Here is a 17,030-nt window from a genome sequence, read left to right as displayed (position 1 = left end):
CCATAAACAGTCTATACAATAGGAGGAGGAAACTAGTTCAGAAAAAAAGCAAATCCCAAGAAGGAAAGACATCCCTGATCAGTATCCGTAAGAAACTAAGGTCCCTCATAAAATTCTCCAAGGCTAACTTCGAAAGAAAAATAGCCAAGGGTTCGAAAGATAACCACAAAGCCTTCTTTAGCTATGTCAAGAATCGAAGTGGCAACTCGCAGATGTGCTCTGAGCTAGTGCAAAATAGCACAAAATATACTGAACCCACTGATGTTGCCAACATCCTGGCAGTAGATTCAGTGCAAACTTCACCCCCCTCTCACCCCCAAAAGGGCCCACAACAATACCTGAAAAGTGTAGTGTCCCAGAAATCACAGACGCACAGGTGAAAACAGCCCTTTCAAAAGCCAAAAGCATAGCGTCAATGGGGCCAGATGGTGTCCCAGGCTGCATCTTGCACGAACTACAGAACGAACTAACCCCCCACCTAAAAACACTGTTCAACCTCAGCCTCTCCACAGGCTACATGCCCATAGAATGGTGCACAGCAACGGTTATTTTGCTCCACAAAGGAGGGCCCACAACTGATCCTGTTAAGTATCGCCCCATAAGCCTGATTAGCCTGATCTGCAAGGCTGTGGAGCGCATCATCATGGAACTCATTAACAAAGACATTGAGAACCTCCAAACACTTGACCCAACCCAGTTCGGCTTTAAGGGCAGATCATGCCTACTAAACCTGGTTGACTTCTTTGAGACGGTCACCAAGGCCATAGATGAGGGGAAGGTAGTTCACACAGCCTACCTTGACCTTGCCAAGGCTTTTGACACTATTCCCCACTCAGGAATTATAGAAAAACTCACCAGCCTTAACATAAACCCCTACGTCATGAGATGGGTTGCCAACTGGCTTACAGACAGAACTCACACGGTAAGAATAGCGGGTTCCAGGTCCGACTCTAAACAAGTCATAAGGGGTGTCCCACAAGGCTTGGTCCTGGGACCCCTACTGTTCGGCATATACTTCTCAGAAGTACAGGCAAACACAGGACTATGGCTAACCAAGTTCGCTGATGACTGCAAACTGGGAGCCATAATTGACTCTCAGGCTGACACGGACATTCTCCAGAAGGGCCTTACTGAGACGGACACCTGGTGTCAAAGTCATGGTCTCAAGCTAAATGTCAAAAAATGCATAGTCATCCCGTTTGGGAAAAACAAAACGCCCATGAATTACCACATAGATGGCAGCCTCCTTAATACAGAAGCGATAAGAGATCTGGGGGACCTAGGTAGATAGTAATCTCTCCTTTGACAATCATATTGCCAAAGTAGTTAGGAAATCCTTCTATGTAGCCCATCTAATTACTAAAGGGTTCGCATCTAGAAATAGAGGTTCTAGTGCCCCTCTAACCTTCACTCATCAGACCCATCATAGAGTACACTGCCCCATTTGGGATGTACCTCACAAGACACTTCCAATAGCTGGAAAGACCACAAAAGTACCTCACCAAGAGGATTACTGGTCTCAAACATATGTCCTATGCAGCCCGACTGGAAAAACTCCAGCTGTGCTCAGTGGCATATCGCTTACTCAGAGGTGATCTCTGCCTGACTTACAAAGCCATGTCCAACTCAGAATTGATGGACATGCTCCACCTAAAGAAATCCAAGCCACTCGCTCTAGTGAGTTAAACCTTGCCACAACAATAAATAGAACATGCTGGAGGAATGGATTCCTGTCACAGAGACACCCCATGCTTTGGAGCAAAATTCCTAACTACATTAGGTAGAGCCCCTCACTAACACTCTTCAAGAGAAACCTTGACGAGTGGATGGGTAACAGAAAATACACCCCTGGGATCACTTCATTGGCTCTTCTTGACAGAGGCTCAGTTAATCAGTGGGGCGGTGAAAGCTAACACACTCTGGCTAGGCTTATAAATGCCCTCGGGCAGATAGCCTAGTACCTACCTATGAACCTAAGACCAGTTGCTCTTACTACTATTGGAACTGTCTGGGTGTTTTTCTTCCACATGGCTCTCGTTTCTGCCTGCAAATCGCGGTATTTTATGACTTTGTCTCTTTGTACTCAAGACACTAGTCACTAGGTGTGGCGATTTCAATGATCAGTGCTACTTTTGTCTTCTTTTCTTGGACCACTATCTGGTTTTCTAGCATCTATCTTTTGGACTGTTGGTATTGGGTGATCCCATGTGAAGTAAACTTCATTTTCTATGATTCTCTGTGGCTCATGTTTCCAGTGTTTTTCATCCACTTCGATACCGTAATGTTTGCACAATCTCCAGTGTAACAATATCGCCACATTATTATGGCTTTCAGTATACAGTCCCTCTGCCAATAGAGAGTCACAACCAACAATAAGGTGTGTGACTGTTTCCAATCCGGTTCCACAAAACCTACATATGTCTGTTTCTCCTACATGTTCAATAGACTTAGTAAACCAGCATGTATGTAGCCCATTATCTTGGCCTGCCAATATTAACCTTTCATTTCTTGATGTAAATTCAGCTGTCCTTAACCATTCCTGCGTTCATTCTTGATCAACATGAGGCTCTTCAGAAGTTTTCTATACTTGCAACTGTATTTGCTTTTTCCACATTTCTTGCCTTCTCATCTGGTCCTTCACTTTATAGTCTTTCTTTTGTTTTTTTAGCACATTCAGTTGCTGCCTGGTTTTTATCCACTTCTGGTTTGATTTCCATTACTACTTGAAGTTGATATGCTTCTGCTAAATTAAGCAGAGATGTCATCTTAGATATATTCTCCTCATGTTTCAAAACTTTCACCACATTTGGGTCTTGTGAGGTCAGTAGATATGTATAGAGTCCCACAATTGCAGATCTGTACATGTAATCAATTTCAAGGAGGCTCATCCCTCCTTCAGAACGGGGAATATATAATGGTATACACTGATTTTTATAAATTATTTGGTGAGCATGAAGCATCTATGTTTTAATATCCAGTCTGTCCAGCATTTTTTGGGGCTAGTCATTCACTCCAAAACTATAAGTTAGGACAGGGAGAGCAAATTGATTTATACCTTGGATCTTGTTCCTAGGTGTCAATACTGTTTTCAAGATTAATTTAAGTCTTCTAAAGTACTCCTTAATAAGCTTTATTCGCATTTGTTCATGTTTTATTGCTGATACTTCATCAATTCCCAAGTATTTATACACCCTGTCTTGCTCAAGTTCTTTTATATCACATTGTCCCAAACTGATGTTTTCCTGGTGCTGCAATTTTCCTTTTTTAAAGGTTGCTTTTGCACATTTATCAAGACCAAATGATATTGCAATATCATCTGAAAAAGTTTTGACAACCTGCAGCTGTGCTTTTCAGTTCCTCATCTGATCTTTACAATTTTAAATCATCGACAAAGAGAAGATAAGTCATTAGACTTTGTTGTTTTCTAGAAGCCAAATTATAGCCATGACCTAAGCTGTTCAGTAAGCAGCTTAATGGATTAATGGCAAGGCAAAAATAGCAATGGTGACAGGGAGTCACCCTGGAATTATCTCCCTTTGGATTTTTATCCCTGGGATGGTAATCTGTCCTTTATCATTGCTTAATTGCAAAGTGGTCTGCCACTGTTTCATGTTTACTGTAATGTAATCAATCAGTGTTGGATGTAGCTTATACATTTTTAAGCACACTCTTATCCGTGAATGTGGGACACTATCAAATGCTTTTTTATAGTCAGTCCATGCCATACTTAGATTCTTCCCTTTCTTACAGTTCTCCACTGTAACTTTAACAACAAATGATCCTTTGTGCCATATGACTTTCTTTTATTGCCCTTTTATTCTTCTGCCATAATTGAGTTTTCTTCTAAATGACCTTAAACTCTGTCCGCGTCAATCCCCGTGTATAGTTTATATGTCGTCGGAAGACAAGTTATTGGTCTATAATTTTTAGCGTAGCTTGCAGGCTCACACTTAAGTACGAGCATTGTTTTTCCTGTTAACTACTGCGGTGGCTGTCCGGGGTGTGCATATAAATAGTTCTTACTCATGGCTAGATCCTCTTGTAAAGAAGTTAATACTTTAAGCCAAAAGTTAGGTACTGCATCTGGGCCTGGGGTTTTCTAATTCAAGGCTTTTCTCAACTTTGTTTCAATCTTTCTGGCTGTTATTTCATCCCATTTCATATCTTGTACCTTTAAACTTCCTATTCTTTCTTTTCCTTCTATCCATTTAGCATCTTTATGTTCCACAGGATCTTCATAGATACTTCTCCAAAATGTATCTACTTCCTCTTTTTCCGGCAGTCTATAAATTCCGTTTACCTTATTTCCCAATTCTCTATAAAACGTTTTTGGGTCATCATTACATTGCTTATTTTGTGCTTTTCCCTTATATTTATCTTCGTATCTTTGGAGTGTTTCCACCTGTTTTGAAATTTTTAGTTTATCTCCAATAGTGCATAATAAATCCTGGTCTGTTCTAATGCTATGCATTGCTTTTATTACATCTATCTTTCTTAATATTGTTGTTGATCTGTTCCCTCTTCTATAATCTTCTAACAATGACACTTCTTGTCTTAGCTGCTTTATAGTTTTTCTCTAGTCGATGTTTCCGTGATGGTATTTGCTTTCACCCCCCCCTTTTACTTTGCTACCCTATGTATCGTAACATAGGGTAGCGAGAGAAAGGGGGGGGTGAAAGCAAATACCATCATGGAAATATTGAATAGAGAAAACTATAAAAAAAGACAAGTGTCATTGTTAGAAGATTATAGAAGTGGGAACAGATCAACAAAAATATTAAGAAAGATAGATGTGATAAAAGCAATGCGCAGTATTAGAAAAGACCAGGATTTATTATGCACTATTGGAGATGAACTAAAAATTAAAAAAACAGGCGGAAAGACTCAGAAGATACGAAGATAAATATGAGGGAAAAGCACAAAATAAGCAATTTAATGATGACCCAAAAAAAGTTTTATAGATAATTGGGAAATAAGGTAAAAGGAATTGATGGACCGTCGCAAAAAGAGGAAGTAGATTCCTGGGACTGAAAGGAAGAGCCTTCCTTTAGTCTTCACTCAGAACTCTCTCTTTGTAAGGTATACAATGGGTTTTAATACCATCAGAATAATAGAGCCTAGTTGAATCTCTGGCAGTTTATCCAGTGTTCTGGTAAATAGTGTTTGTGAGGCAGTGGCACAACATTCACTTTTGTTACAGAATGCTGTGGGTTGTATTCCCATATCAAGTAGATTAATTACGGACACTGCAGTGCAGCATAAAGGGGGATGCTGCGCTCTTGAGTGTATTGTCCTTCGGATGAGATGTTAAACTGAGGTCCCATCTGCTTGAGTTGGTGGTAGATCAGGTAGATGTAAAAGATTCCGTGGCACCTTTCAGACAGAGTTAACTCTTATTTAGAACATATTTGCATATTTATAAATAGTTACAAATGTACGACTCTATAGATATACAAATGTTTACACAGTTATACTAAATCTTCATCCTTATTAGACTCCCCACTCCTTTTTCCATAACCACCATCTGATTTTACTTAATACTGTTGCTAAAATCCATTTACCATTAAACATAATTTCACTTATTCTTTCATTCCACATAACCTAAAATAACCTTTTTGAATCTATTTTTTTAACATATACTTTACTTCTGTTCTTATAATATTTAATCATATCCATGTTCATTTTATCCACTTTTTATATCTTCAAAATCTCTTCTTTACATATTTTTTTTTCCTCAACCTTTTTACTCTTTTACATTTTAAAAGCACATTTTGTAGTTTCTTCTTGACAATGCAAACATATTCTATCACTTTTCTTCTTATATGGCTTATTTCCTTTTACTGGCAATTTATCTACTACCAGTCTCCACACATAATCTTGATATTCTATTTTCTGACAGTTTGCGTCTTATTTTTATAGCTTAATTTTTTTTTCATCTGTTAGATTTTCCAATGGTTTTAAATAGTACTGTTTTATTGTTACACTCTTATACCATACATTTATAACTTTTTCTATATGATCAATTTTTATTTTCTACAAAAATATTTTTTTCTGGTTAACATTTTATTCTTTTCTACACACATTTTCTCTGACTCATTTTTATCACACACCAAAATTTATTGAAAAGTTCACTGACACCACACAAAAACCAAATAAAAAGGACTGCCAGTAATATGACTGAAGAAAGGAAATCTCCACAACCTTGTTTAACGCGTTTTTATTCACTTTAATGATCATGAACTTCATCAGAAATGCCATCCATACATTTTGAATCATTTAAATAATAAATGAACTATCTCATGTGATCTAAGAGACCAATGAAATACATAAAACACTTGAATATACTTGCTAAAAGCAATACTAGTAAAAAAATCATTGCCTTTTTTAAAAAGCACACTAAAAATATTCCCATTAGAATATTTGTACAGAACTATACAATTTTACTTAAAGTACTTTTGAAAAAATAAATGCACACATTATTATAACCTTTGTGCTTATAAAAAGCACTTTATATTAATCATATCATTCAATCCAGGAAGCTGGTCTGCATTAAATAGAATCTGCCACAGGTTCTGTTTACACTCTAAAATTACTTTAAAGTTACCAGCAAATGTGTGTCATCATTGACTTTCTCTAACACAAAAAATGAAAGCTTTTTGTAACAAGTAGTATGCTTGGCCAAAAGTGTTCGACATATCCTTTTCCGTATAGCTAAAATGTGTTCATATATATGCTTGTTAAGTGCTTTTATAGTTTTCCCTATATAAAAATGTTCACAGGAAACGCACACAGCTACATAAACCACATTTTTGGTCTTACAAGTGTAGTGTCCTTTACTATGAATAATCTTATCTGCATGCTTGAAAAACACTATATTGGTACCTGAAATGTACCTACATTGTTTGCAAGTTCCACAAGGGAACGTACCAAAATTGGAACTAATCTGAACATCATTGTACTCCCAGGTACCTCTCTCTAAAATGGTCTTGATGTTAACCGTCTTTTTATACGTAAAAAGTGGAAACTTACCAATGACTGTACACAAATCAGTGTTACCCAACACTACTTTCCAATTATTCCAAATCTTTCTAATAATTACCATCTCATTAGAAATTGGAATAGGAAAAGCCAACCTGTAACCACTACAAACATTATCTACAGCATTACTAACTACATTTGAATCCTTATTTTGATTTAATATGGGTCACGCCTTGTTGGACCTAAGGTCAATAACTTCACTTAATATATTCTTTAACCAAACTTTATCATAACCTCTTTCTGCAAAGAAACCCATCAGTTTGGTTGTTTCATTAAGAAAAGTTTCATCTCTACTAATCAGACGACTTAATCTGATTAATTGTCCCTTAACTATACCACGTCTCATAAAAATTGGATGTAAACTGTAGTGGTGTAAATATAGGTTGACAAAAGTAGACTTTCTAAAAATACTGCTTTCAAAATGTGTGTGTTCGTTGTTAATATTTAAATGCAAGTCAAAATTTGTCATACTTATATTTATACAGTTTTACTACTAATGTCCTCTTTTTCATTTATGCATTTACAAATTAGATGAAGCAGCGTGTCCCACTGGGTTAAACCTAAACCACCTCCTTTATTTACATAGAAAATCTTCTTTTTGCTGGGTTTAATCTAGAACCCCATATAAATGAAAATAATATCTGCAATAATTTATTTTCAAATACTATTGGCAATAGCGTTGTCGCCTCACAGCAAGACGTTGTCTCATTCGATTCTCAGCTAGAGCGTCTTCTGTGCGGGGAGGCATACGTGAATGGGCGTGCCTTCGTTGAAGGTTGTGCATAAGGGCTGGTTACTCGGCACGTAAAAATCTACTACCAAACATTAGCAGACATTAGTTCCACTGTGGCGACCCCTAACCGGGATAAGCCGAAAGACACAACAGCAACATTGGCAACATAAATCCATTTGCTTGAGTGTGCTACTTTTCTCATCAGTATTGAGTTTATCAATTAAGCATTTTTTGAATATTAATTTATATGTTCTCCAGAAAACAGAAGTTTGTTTTATTTCGTCTGTTGTTTTCCCCACTGAATTAGTCTGGTATCTTTCTTCCCAAACTTTATATTTAACACAGAAATGTCAGTCACTGTAAAATATATACCACTATCTTTACTACATCACTTAATCATTTCCTTTTCTCTTTATTTAAAGCCATCCCTATCACTTCTAGAGACTCATTTGTCCAAATTATTGCTACTTTGTCCAAGCTTTTTTTTGCAATTATGATGTCATCTGTTAACAGAACTGGAATTCTTAACTGTTCAGGTGTTATATACCCTCCATCTTTATTTTGTCATTTATTTCTTATACTGTCACATTTCATAATAACTGCAGAGCATACAACTCATTGGGCATACCTGTCTTACACCGCTATTCATATGTACTTCTTGGCTTTACCAGCTATATACAACTATTTTTACTTTATTATTACTATACTTCATCATTTCCTAATTTTCTCACTTATATTTTTTCAGTATTATCCATAAGATTTCATGTTCAGTTGTGTCAAATACCTTATTAAGGTCTCCTATCATTTTCACTTCTTCTCTATTCATATCATCCACAGTTTCTCTGTCATCAGTAATTCTTGGCAGCCTTCCCCTTATCTTCCATAATATTTTCCATTTTAATATCAAATCTTTGTATTGTAAGGATTTTAGTCATTATTATTCAACACTATCAGTCTCCAGTTTAATGGTTTTTTATCTTCCTTCTTCCATATCAGTTTAAGTATTCCACTACATAATTCTGTATACATAAAACCTTCATTTAAACACTCATTCAAAATCTCTTAAATTTTTATACGTTTCATACTTTATCTCCATCTGGTCCTTTAGCCAAATAGCTCATCTAGCTCATTTAAACTCTTTAATATCTTTTTCTGTTAACTTTCTTACTTTCCATGTTTTTTCTCTACCTTCTTTTTGTCTTTAAACATTTCTTGTACATATTTTATTATACTATGCATAATATTTTCCTGAGTTCTTTGTTGCTCCTTTCACATTTATTTTATTTTTGTCTTTACACTACTATCTTCCGTTACTGATCTAATTATGTAACTTGATACTGCTCTTTTTTACTTGTAAAAATATATATATATATTTGCTTACATAACAATTCTTGTATTTGCTTTCTTGATTTCTTTTATAATTTTTTTCTTTGACAAAGTACCTTTTATCATTATGATCTAAATCTTCCAATGTGCCTTTATATGTTTATATTTTCCTTTCTCTACTTTTCTCACATATTGCCATGTAAAAAAAATATATATTTTTTATATTTTTCATTAAATATCCACCATTTAAACCAATATTTATAAAATGTCCTCATAGTAATATGATCTTTCCATAACTGTATTAATCTTTCCTTCTTTGTTCGATACTTTCTCATTTATTCTTTTTATTCCTTTACCTATTTTATATAGTCCTTGTTTTCCTTTATCTGTAGCCGTATTGCAGTATTCTTTACAAAAGGGATTCCCTGTCTAGTGTAGCCCTGATGTCCAGCCAGTTACCAGAGCCTTTTGTTTTATGGACAGTATAAGTCAAACACATGCTCCCTGCTCAAGGAGTAGGGCATAAAGGTGACATACAGACTTGGATATCTCAGAACAACTTTGCCAACAGTCCAGACACCACTATCGATCGCTGGTCTGAATGCTCCCTCTGTGCTGGTTACCAAGCCATGTTTCAGATAAGTGCCCCGTTGTGGTTCCTTATCTTTTTTCACTTTTACTTTTGTGAGTTTACATGTCATTCAGAAAGGGAAGATGGCATTGTGGGATGCGGATTCCCCATAAAGATAATCACAAGGGAGTGTCTCTTCTGTTTGAGTGCATCTCACGGCCTTACACAAGTGTTCTATTTGCCCAGCATTGAGCCTAAGACCCTACACAGTCATCTCTCCTCTGTCGATTTACCTAGAGAATCAACATCTTAAATGTTAGTGCAAGGTGGTATGGCTGAATCTTCCTGTCCTGAAGGTCAGCCACTCTCCAAGAAAAAGGCCAAAAAACTCTGATCTGATTTGCCTGCTGTCCCACCTCCCCTGGACATCTGTGTCAAGGTTGGTGAAAGCCTAGTGGAACACCTGTGATGGTTTCAGATTCCTGTGCCATTATCTTGTCGGAGGCTTGCATGAATCTGACTTCTCACATGACGGCAGAGGCTCTGCAGACATTCATTCTGGATGTTGAAGAGGAACATCAGCTGATTATTTCTGAAGGGCCAGTGAGTATACAGCAAGTTTTATTTTGGGAGGGAGATCCCTGCTACTTTGAGTGTAGGCAAGGATCGAACCTCCTAAGGTTTTTAGGGCAGACGTTCCTCAAAAGAAAAAAACAGAAAAGTAAACCTGGTTCCCATGTTATTAAAGAAGATTCTGTTAGTCCAGACTCTCCCTTGGAAGAACTTTTCTTTGAGGGCACTGCTGACATCTGCTGTCATTTTTAAGTAAGTAACAACAGTGCAGCACTCGCATCAAACAGCTACTGTATTGACCAGGAAGGGTCTCTTCACATCATTCTGAAGGAGATGGAAGCAGTTTCAACAGCTCTGTCAGCTGTGAGGCCTACAGCTTTCCAGATTTCCTAAAGATAAACACAATGATGTTTAATACAGTTATTCTTCTAATAGGTTATAGTGCACTCTGGTTGCTCGCAAGTTAACGCACTTGTAACGAAAAAAGTTAAATGTTAACAGTATATGTAAAAAGAAACAAGTGCTAAAGCGAGGTATAAATTCAGTTCAGATCCAAGAAAGTTCAAATAAATCAAGGTTGCTTAAGGTTAATGTAACAATTTATTAGTTGAAAAACAGACGGATAAGCGCTTTCACTAACGTAGCTTCATCAGATCCAAAACAAGTGACTCACAAATACATCCTTTAAATACCCAATCTGATTTAACTAAAAATTATTCAATTAACATGTCGATCGGGTATACAATTCATCATTCTGCATGTGTGCTACCTAAAAAGCATCTTAAAAATATAAAGGCATATATCACATATAAAACAAACCTATCAGGTGTTCAAATCATTAATAAAATTATATACAATCTAGAATGGCTTTCGCACTTGTTTCTTTTTACATATACTGTTAACAGTTTATTCTTCCTTGGACTCGAGGTAATCATGTATACTTAGTCAAATTTTACAGCTTTAGAATGTCTTTCTGACTGTATAATAGCACAAAGTAAACTTAATTTGTATAGCTTTTGCTTGGCCAAGGTAACAGTTTTCTGTTTTGATAACAGCTCACTTATCACCCACTATGGCACATCTCTCCAAAAAGTTGTATGCTTAATAGTTGATACTTTATTTGTAGCATTGTTGTAGTTTGGCTAATAGGAGTTGAGATTGCTGAAGCAAACACTGCAACCAGGAAACAGAGCTGAGTTTGGTTAAGATAGCTAAAGCATATAATGGGGTGTGGAGTAGAAAAGAAGAGGCTATGTTTTGTGTAGCCGAGTCAGTAAGGAAGTGTTGTATTCTGTAGAAGTCACCTAGCTTTTGATGCACCTTCTTCATGACTTGCTGAAGGTGGATATCAAATTTCAAGTGATTGTCTATAATCACACTAGTTTGGTGCTGAATACCAGTTCTTTGTAGGTCTTATTGGTTGAAGGTATAAAGTATTTTGGGGGTGGAGGAGGAGTTGTGGGGTGAACAGTATTAGTTTTTTTTTTTTATTCAGGAGGAGTTGGTGTTGAGGCTGGCTTCTTTGGAGGAGAAAGTTTTCTGGGTGAGTGGAGAAATGGGTAGTGTCCTAGCAACACGCATTAGAGTGGACCATATACATATTGTACTACGATGGCCTCTCTGGCTACCGTGTTTAGGTTAAGTTAAACCATAGTAGTCCAAGGATGGACCCTTGTAGGACTCTAATGGATATAGGCAGGAGAAATCATGTTGCCATTTCACTGCATATAGGTTCATAGGTGTATACTAGGCTAATGACCCTGGAGCCTTTACAAGCCTAGACCATAGAAGTGCCCTGGCATCTTGTCGCCTAATATTCGTTCCCAGTGCCTCTATCAAGTTGAGCCACTGGAGTGATCCCCGGGGTGAACTTTCTATTTCCCATCCACTCATCAAGATTTTGAAGAGGGCCAGTGAGATGCCCTGCTTGACATGTATGGGAAGTCTATTCCAGAGCATGGGAAGTCTCTGGTTATGAACCTGTCCCTTCAGCATCTTGTGTTGATTGTGGTAATAAGGTTGATGTCTCTGGAGTGGGTGGTGCAGAGGGATTGGGATTTTTTTAGATGTAGCATTTCTAACAGAGTTGGGTCAGACAATGCTTTGTAAGTTGAGCAGAGATAGCCTCTTAGTAGACCATATGCGACAGAGAATAGCTGGAGTTTTTTTAGTCTGTCCATGTAGGACATGTGTTTAAGACCTAGGATCCCTTTATGAGGTACTTTTGTGGTGTTTCCAGCTGTTGCATATGCTTAGTGAGTTACATGCCAAATGGGACATTATACTCGATGATTGGCCTAATGAGGGAAGAGTAGAGAGAGATGATGACCTCTTTCTTCCTGGATGCAAAACCCTTGGTAATGAGATGTGACAGATAGAAGGACTTTCTTACCACAGTGGCAATGTGATGGTCTGAGAGGTTGCTGTCAACCTGTGTCCCCAGATCTCTAACGCCTTCAATATTCAGTAGCCTCCCATCGATGTGGTAATTAGTAGGAACTGAGTTTTTTCCCCAAAGGGGATGATGACGCATTTTTTGGCATTAAGCTTAAGACCATGGTTTCAGCACCAGTCATTGGTCTCAGTGAGGCCTTTCTGTAGGGTATCTACATCACTTGGAGAGTTAGTAATGGCTCCCAGCTTGCCATCGGCTGTGAACTTGGTCAGCCAGAGTCCCTCTGTGTTGGCCTAGACTTCTGAGAAGTAGATGCGAAACAGGAGAGGACCCTTGATCGATCCCTGTGGGACTCGACAAGTGACTGGTCGGCAGTTTGACTTGGAGTCCGCTACTTTCACACTGTGGGTTCTGTCTGTGAACCAGTTCACAACTCACCTAGTGATATAGAGGTTGATGCCTAGTTTAGTGAGTTTATCATAATTTCTGAGTGGGGAATGGTATCTAAGACCTTGGCCCGATCGAGGTACACTGTATGAACTGTCTTGCTCTCATCCACAGCTTTGGAAAAGATGATAATCCAACTCACACTGAAGATGACTCGGGTCAAAATGATCCAAAAGTAACAAAAAAATCCCAAATTCATCACCACGGCAAAGCAGATGTTAAAATAAACTGTAGGATAAAAAAAAAAACTTTAATCCTAAAACTACGAATGATAAAACAACAAACAGACCTAAAACAATGAGCGCTTTCGGAGTAACTCACCTTCATCAGATCTAAAGATACAGAAGCTCCTGTTGGTTGAAATAAAAATAAACAGCCAATCATATTGCTAACATTAAACACACCTTCATTTCACGACCAATAAAAATATTCAGAACTGGAGTCAGGAAATAACATGTAGCTTGAATAACAATCCAATCAGAGGTTTGCAAATAAATTCATTGCCCAATCACTGAATCTCACTAAAATCTGTGATGGTAAATGAAACAAAACAATCTCTATTAAAAGGCAGCCTAGATTAAACTTTAACTCTTATGTAAAGTCACTTGTTAAAACCATAAACACCTGTTTAACAATGAATGAAATATAAAATGTTTAATGAACTGATCCGTTCATATAGTAACTATATTCAAAATGTAATGTTAATGCTATCATCTGCCCGTGTACACGGCTGCAGACTTCAGTTTATATCTAAATGGTAGAACCTCTTGGTTATGCCTGACCATTTACATGGCTGCAGGTGCTAGACCATAAAGAGTAAGTTTAAGAAACTAACACTTATAAGTATAACCACCTGCCTATGCACAGAGGTGGTATAACCACTGGGAGGTTTTGGCCTATGAGAAGTTCAATTAAAAATGCTGTTAAATCTGCCATAGAATCTGCCTGAATTGTGCAGCTACGGGAGGGCAAAATAAAACTACTACTCTGTTACATAAATCAGCACATTTGCGGAACTTACTATAAATCAAATGTACACAATCAGGTCTGTCCACATATCGCAGCTACAGGCACCTGAAATAAAGTATTTATGAAAAAGGAGGTTAGCGGAATGATAAATATGTTGCTAGGCTTGACGGTGCTGTGAGATAGCAATCCAATGAAAGGTGTAAGATACTCCTGGGTGGCCAATCATTGAATAGCCAGTTAATGTACAATAGATAAGATGGCAAAGCAGTATACGTTAAGGTAAATGTCCCTTAAATTTAAATATGTAAATGTTATAACTAATCATAGGTACAAATTAGATGGTATAGCCAATAGCATGAATGCCCAGTATGAGAGCAGTTTAGGTTATGCTGCCATTTAATTATAATACAAATAAAAACAAATTCTAAATCATAAAGAACATATAAGGAGCAAAGATGCAATCCAAACAGACATACTAAGGTTGCAATCATTGTGAATAAAATACACTATAATATTGCTTAAATCACTTAAATAAGACAAATGTATCCTGTCTAATAATATCTACTCAAATTACTAGGAATGCATATTGATATAAACAAAATTCACTAGGTAGTACAAAATCACTAGCCAGTGAAGTGTATGTGGAGTACTCCTGGGTGGCCAAACAACAAGTAACCAATTAAAATGCAGCAACTACTACAAAAGTAAATCAGTGCATCTTAAAGGTATAGATGTAGCCAATCTAAAGCTTAGATTGTATGGCGTGGCCAATAGCATAGCAGCCCATAGAAACAGTTTAGGTTATGCTGCCGTAAAGTGCAATACTATATCTGGACAAAGTGGAGAAGTGAAGTGTGTGTGCAACCACAGAAAACATATAAACAGTAAGATGCAATCTAATCACACGCATTAAAATTGCATTCATTGTATATGAAGATAAGCTATAATACTGCTAAGTTAAACATCTAGCATTCACATTGAATTGCGGCAGTTATGCATCTATTTCAGTCAGCTTAGAAACATGGAAGGTAATACTAATCTCTGAAATCTTGAAATGCTATTAGCACAAAAATGTAAATGGCTACAGCATAGAACGCACTAATTGCCATGGTTTAAAACAGAGTAAAACTGTGGTAATATGATTTATTTTTATACTGTTTTATGCTAATTATTTATGTACTGCTTAAACTGTATTTCACTGTGTATTCTTCATGTGTGTCATCTGCATTAATAGTCTGTACTCTATTTTAATACACATAAATTATTTTGTTTTTCTTCAGGTATACAACCAAGCATTTAAATGATGAGACTACCTCCAAACAGATTAAGTCTATGCTGCAATAATCAAACCTCAAATTTAGCACCTGCTGCAGACATATGGACAGTATTCTTTAATGACTGAGATGCACAAATTTTTAAAGATTGCAACAGCTTTTCCCCTTTTTTAACCGGGTTATTTGCTCTGAAATAAGCTCAGTCTTCATTTCTGTGCCAAACATTCAAAGGAATTACACAGACTGTGGAAAAGCATTTTATTTTTCAGAGTGGCCATAGAAAGCAGTGACAGCTAAGTTTGCATTGCATCAGGATCACACCTTTATTGGAGAAAAATGGAAACTTGAACTAAAAAATTATATTTCTGGAGACTACTATTTAATATTGCTTCTTCTGCATGTCAAAAATTGCATACTTCTGGTATGTAAAAGAAACTAAAAGTTTTGTTTTCTATTACCGCATTATGTGCAACTGTTAGAAAATAATGAGAAAACGGGATGTTTAAATTAACTGTTGTAAAAAACAAAAGGTACACAGCACAATGAACTTTTTTGAATTAATTTAGGAGACAACTGTTTTGTCAATGTTTTTTTAAGTTTGCATTTTGACTCAGTTTTGTATGAGTCTGTTTGTAGGTTTAACATTCATTTAATATCTAACATTAAACTGTGATGTGTGTAACAGAATCTTGCGTATGCATGTATGTGCAAAATGGATGGCTGTCGGACAAAATAAAAATCTGCTTTTGTTTTCTAAATGTGGCATTGTGTTAGAATATTTCTAGTTGAAAAATCATTTTCTCATAAAACAAACACACATGCAGTGCATCTTTCTTACGGCATTGTAGCCTCAAAGCAATATAGTTTGTATGCATTCTCTGCATCCATTTTTCAGTTTATCTGATTGGCTTCCATTGTTTAATTTGTAGATTTTGAGAGAAATTATTCTTGGTTTTACTGATTGATTGCAGTGGGGGGAGGGGAGACTTGACAGGAGATTGTCTAGTTTGCTGGAGTGATACTGGTAGACAAATGTTCAGGAACAGCAACTCTGATTGGCTGCAGTCAGAAGTGCATTCACCATTTCACTCTTACTACTAATAAATTATGAAGGCCGTTGGATAAAATAAAAATCAGGTTATGTTTTCTGAGTTTGGTACAGTCTAAATGTGTACAGTTGCAAAACCATGTCACCCAAAAGTGTCACATACAGTCTCTTTCGTATGTTTTCTAAATTTAAGTTGGCATATCAGCAAAGGACTCTGTTGTAAATTTCCAAACTTCTTTCAATGGATGGTTCATTAAATACCCAGTATTGACCATTTTCCTCACCATTCATTCCTCAAGTACAAGGGCCAAACCAGTTTGATCCCTTACCAAGGTTATAGCGCAATGGGCCTATTCCTTTCTAGGTTTGGCCAGCAGCCCGTAAGCCCATTTTTTCCCTGTGAGGCTAGAGTCTGGCAGCTATGTAGTAATGCATCACTGCATGAAACCCTCTCCACAGAAACTGTGATTGCCATAGTCTCTGCAGTTGTATGGGAACACACACACACGGCTATTCACTCCCAAACCATTGTGCTACAAGCCAAACATTCTCATCCCTCTTGGGATCAAAATGGTAGAGGGACAGACAACTTTCATCTTCTCCCAGGAATGATAAGCAATGCCTCATAAACACAAGGTGCAGGGTTTGAATCTCAC

General features: G+C 37.0%; 1 protein-coding gene across 1 annotated transcript in view; it reads left to right on the top strand.

Moving 5' to 3' along the window:
- CYRIB (CYFIP related Rac1 interactor B) overlaps positions 1-16,084 on the top strand; it is a gene marked incomplete in the record, with an annotated part of 1,384,994 nt that extends 1,368,910 nt beyond the window's left edge. The window contains 1 exon segment of the mRNA XM_044066242.1: positions 15,333-16,084. Within this exon segment, the coding sequence (XP_043922177.1) occupies positions 15,333-15,396 (64 nt within the window).
- Between the last annotated feature and the right edge of the window lie 946 nt (positions 16,085-17,030).

This window comes from Protopterus annectens, chromosome 3.part1, assembly GCF_019279795.1.
Source record: "Protopterus annectens isolate FY-2018-M chromosome 3.part1, PAN1.0, whole genome shotgun sequence".
Lineage (NCBI taxonomy): Eukaryota > Metazoa > Chordata > Ceratodontiformes > Protopteridae > Protopterus > Protopterus annectens.
Note: the sequence above shows the minus strand (reverse complement) of the source record. Positions and strands in the feature narration are given on the sequence as shown.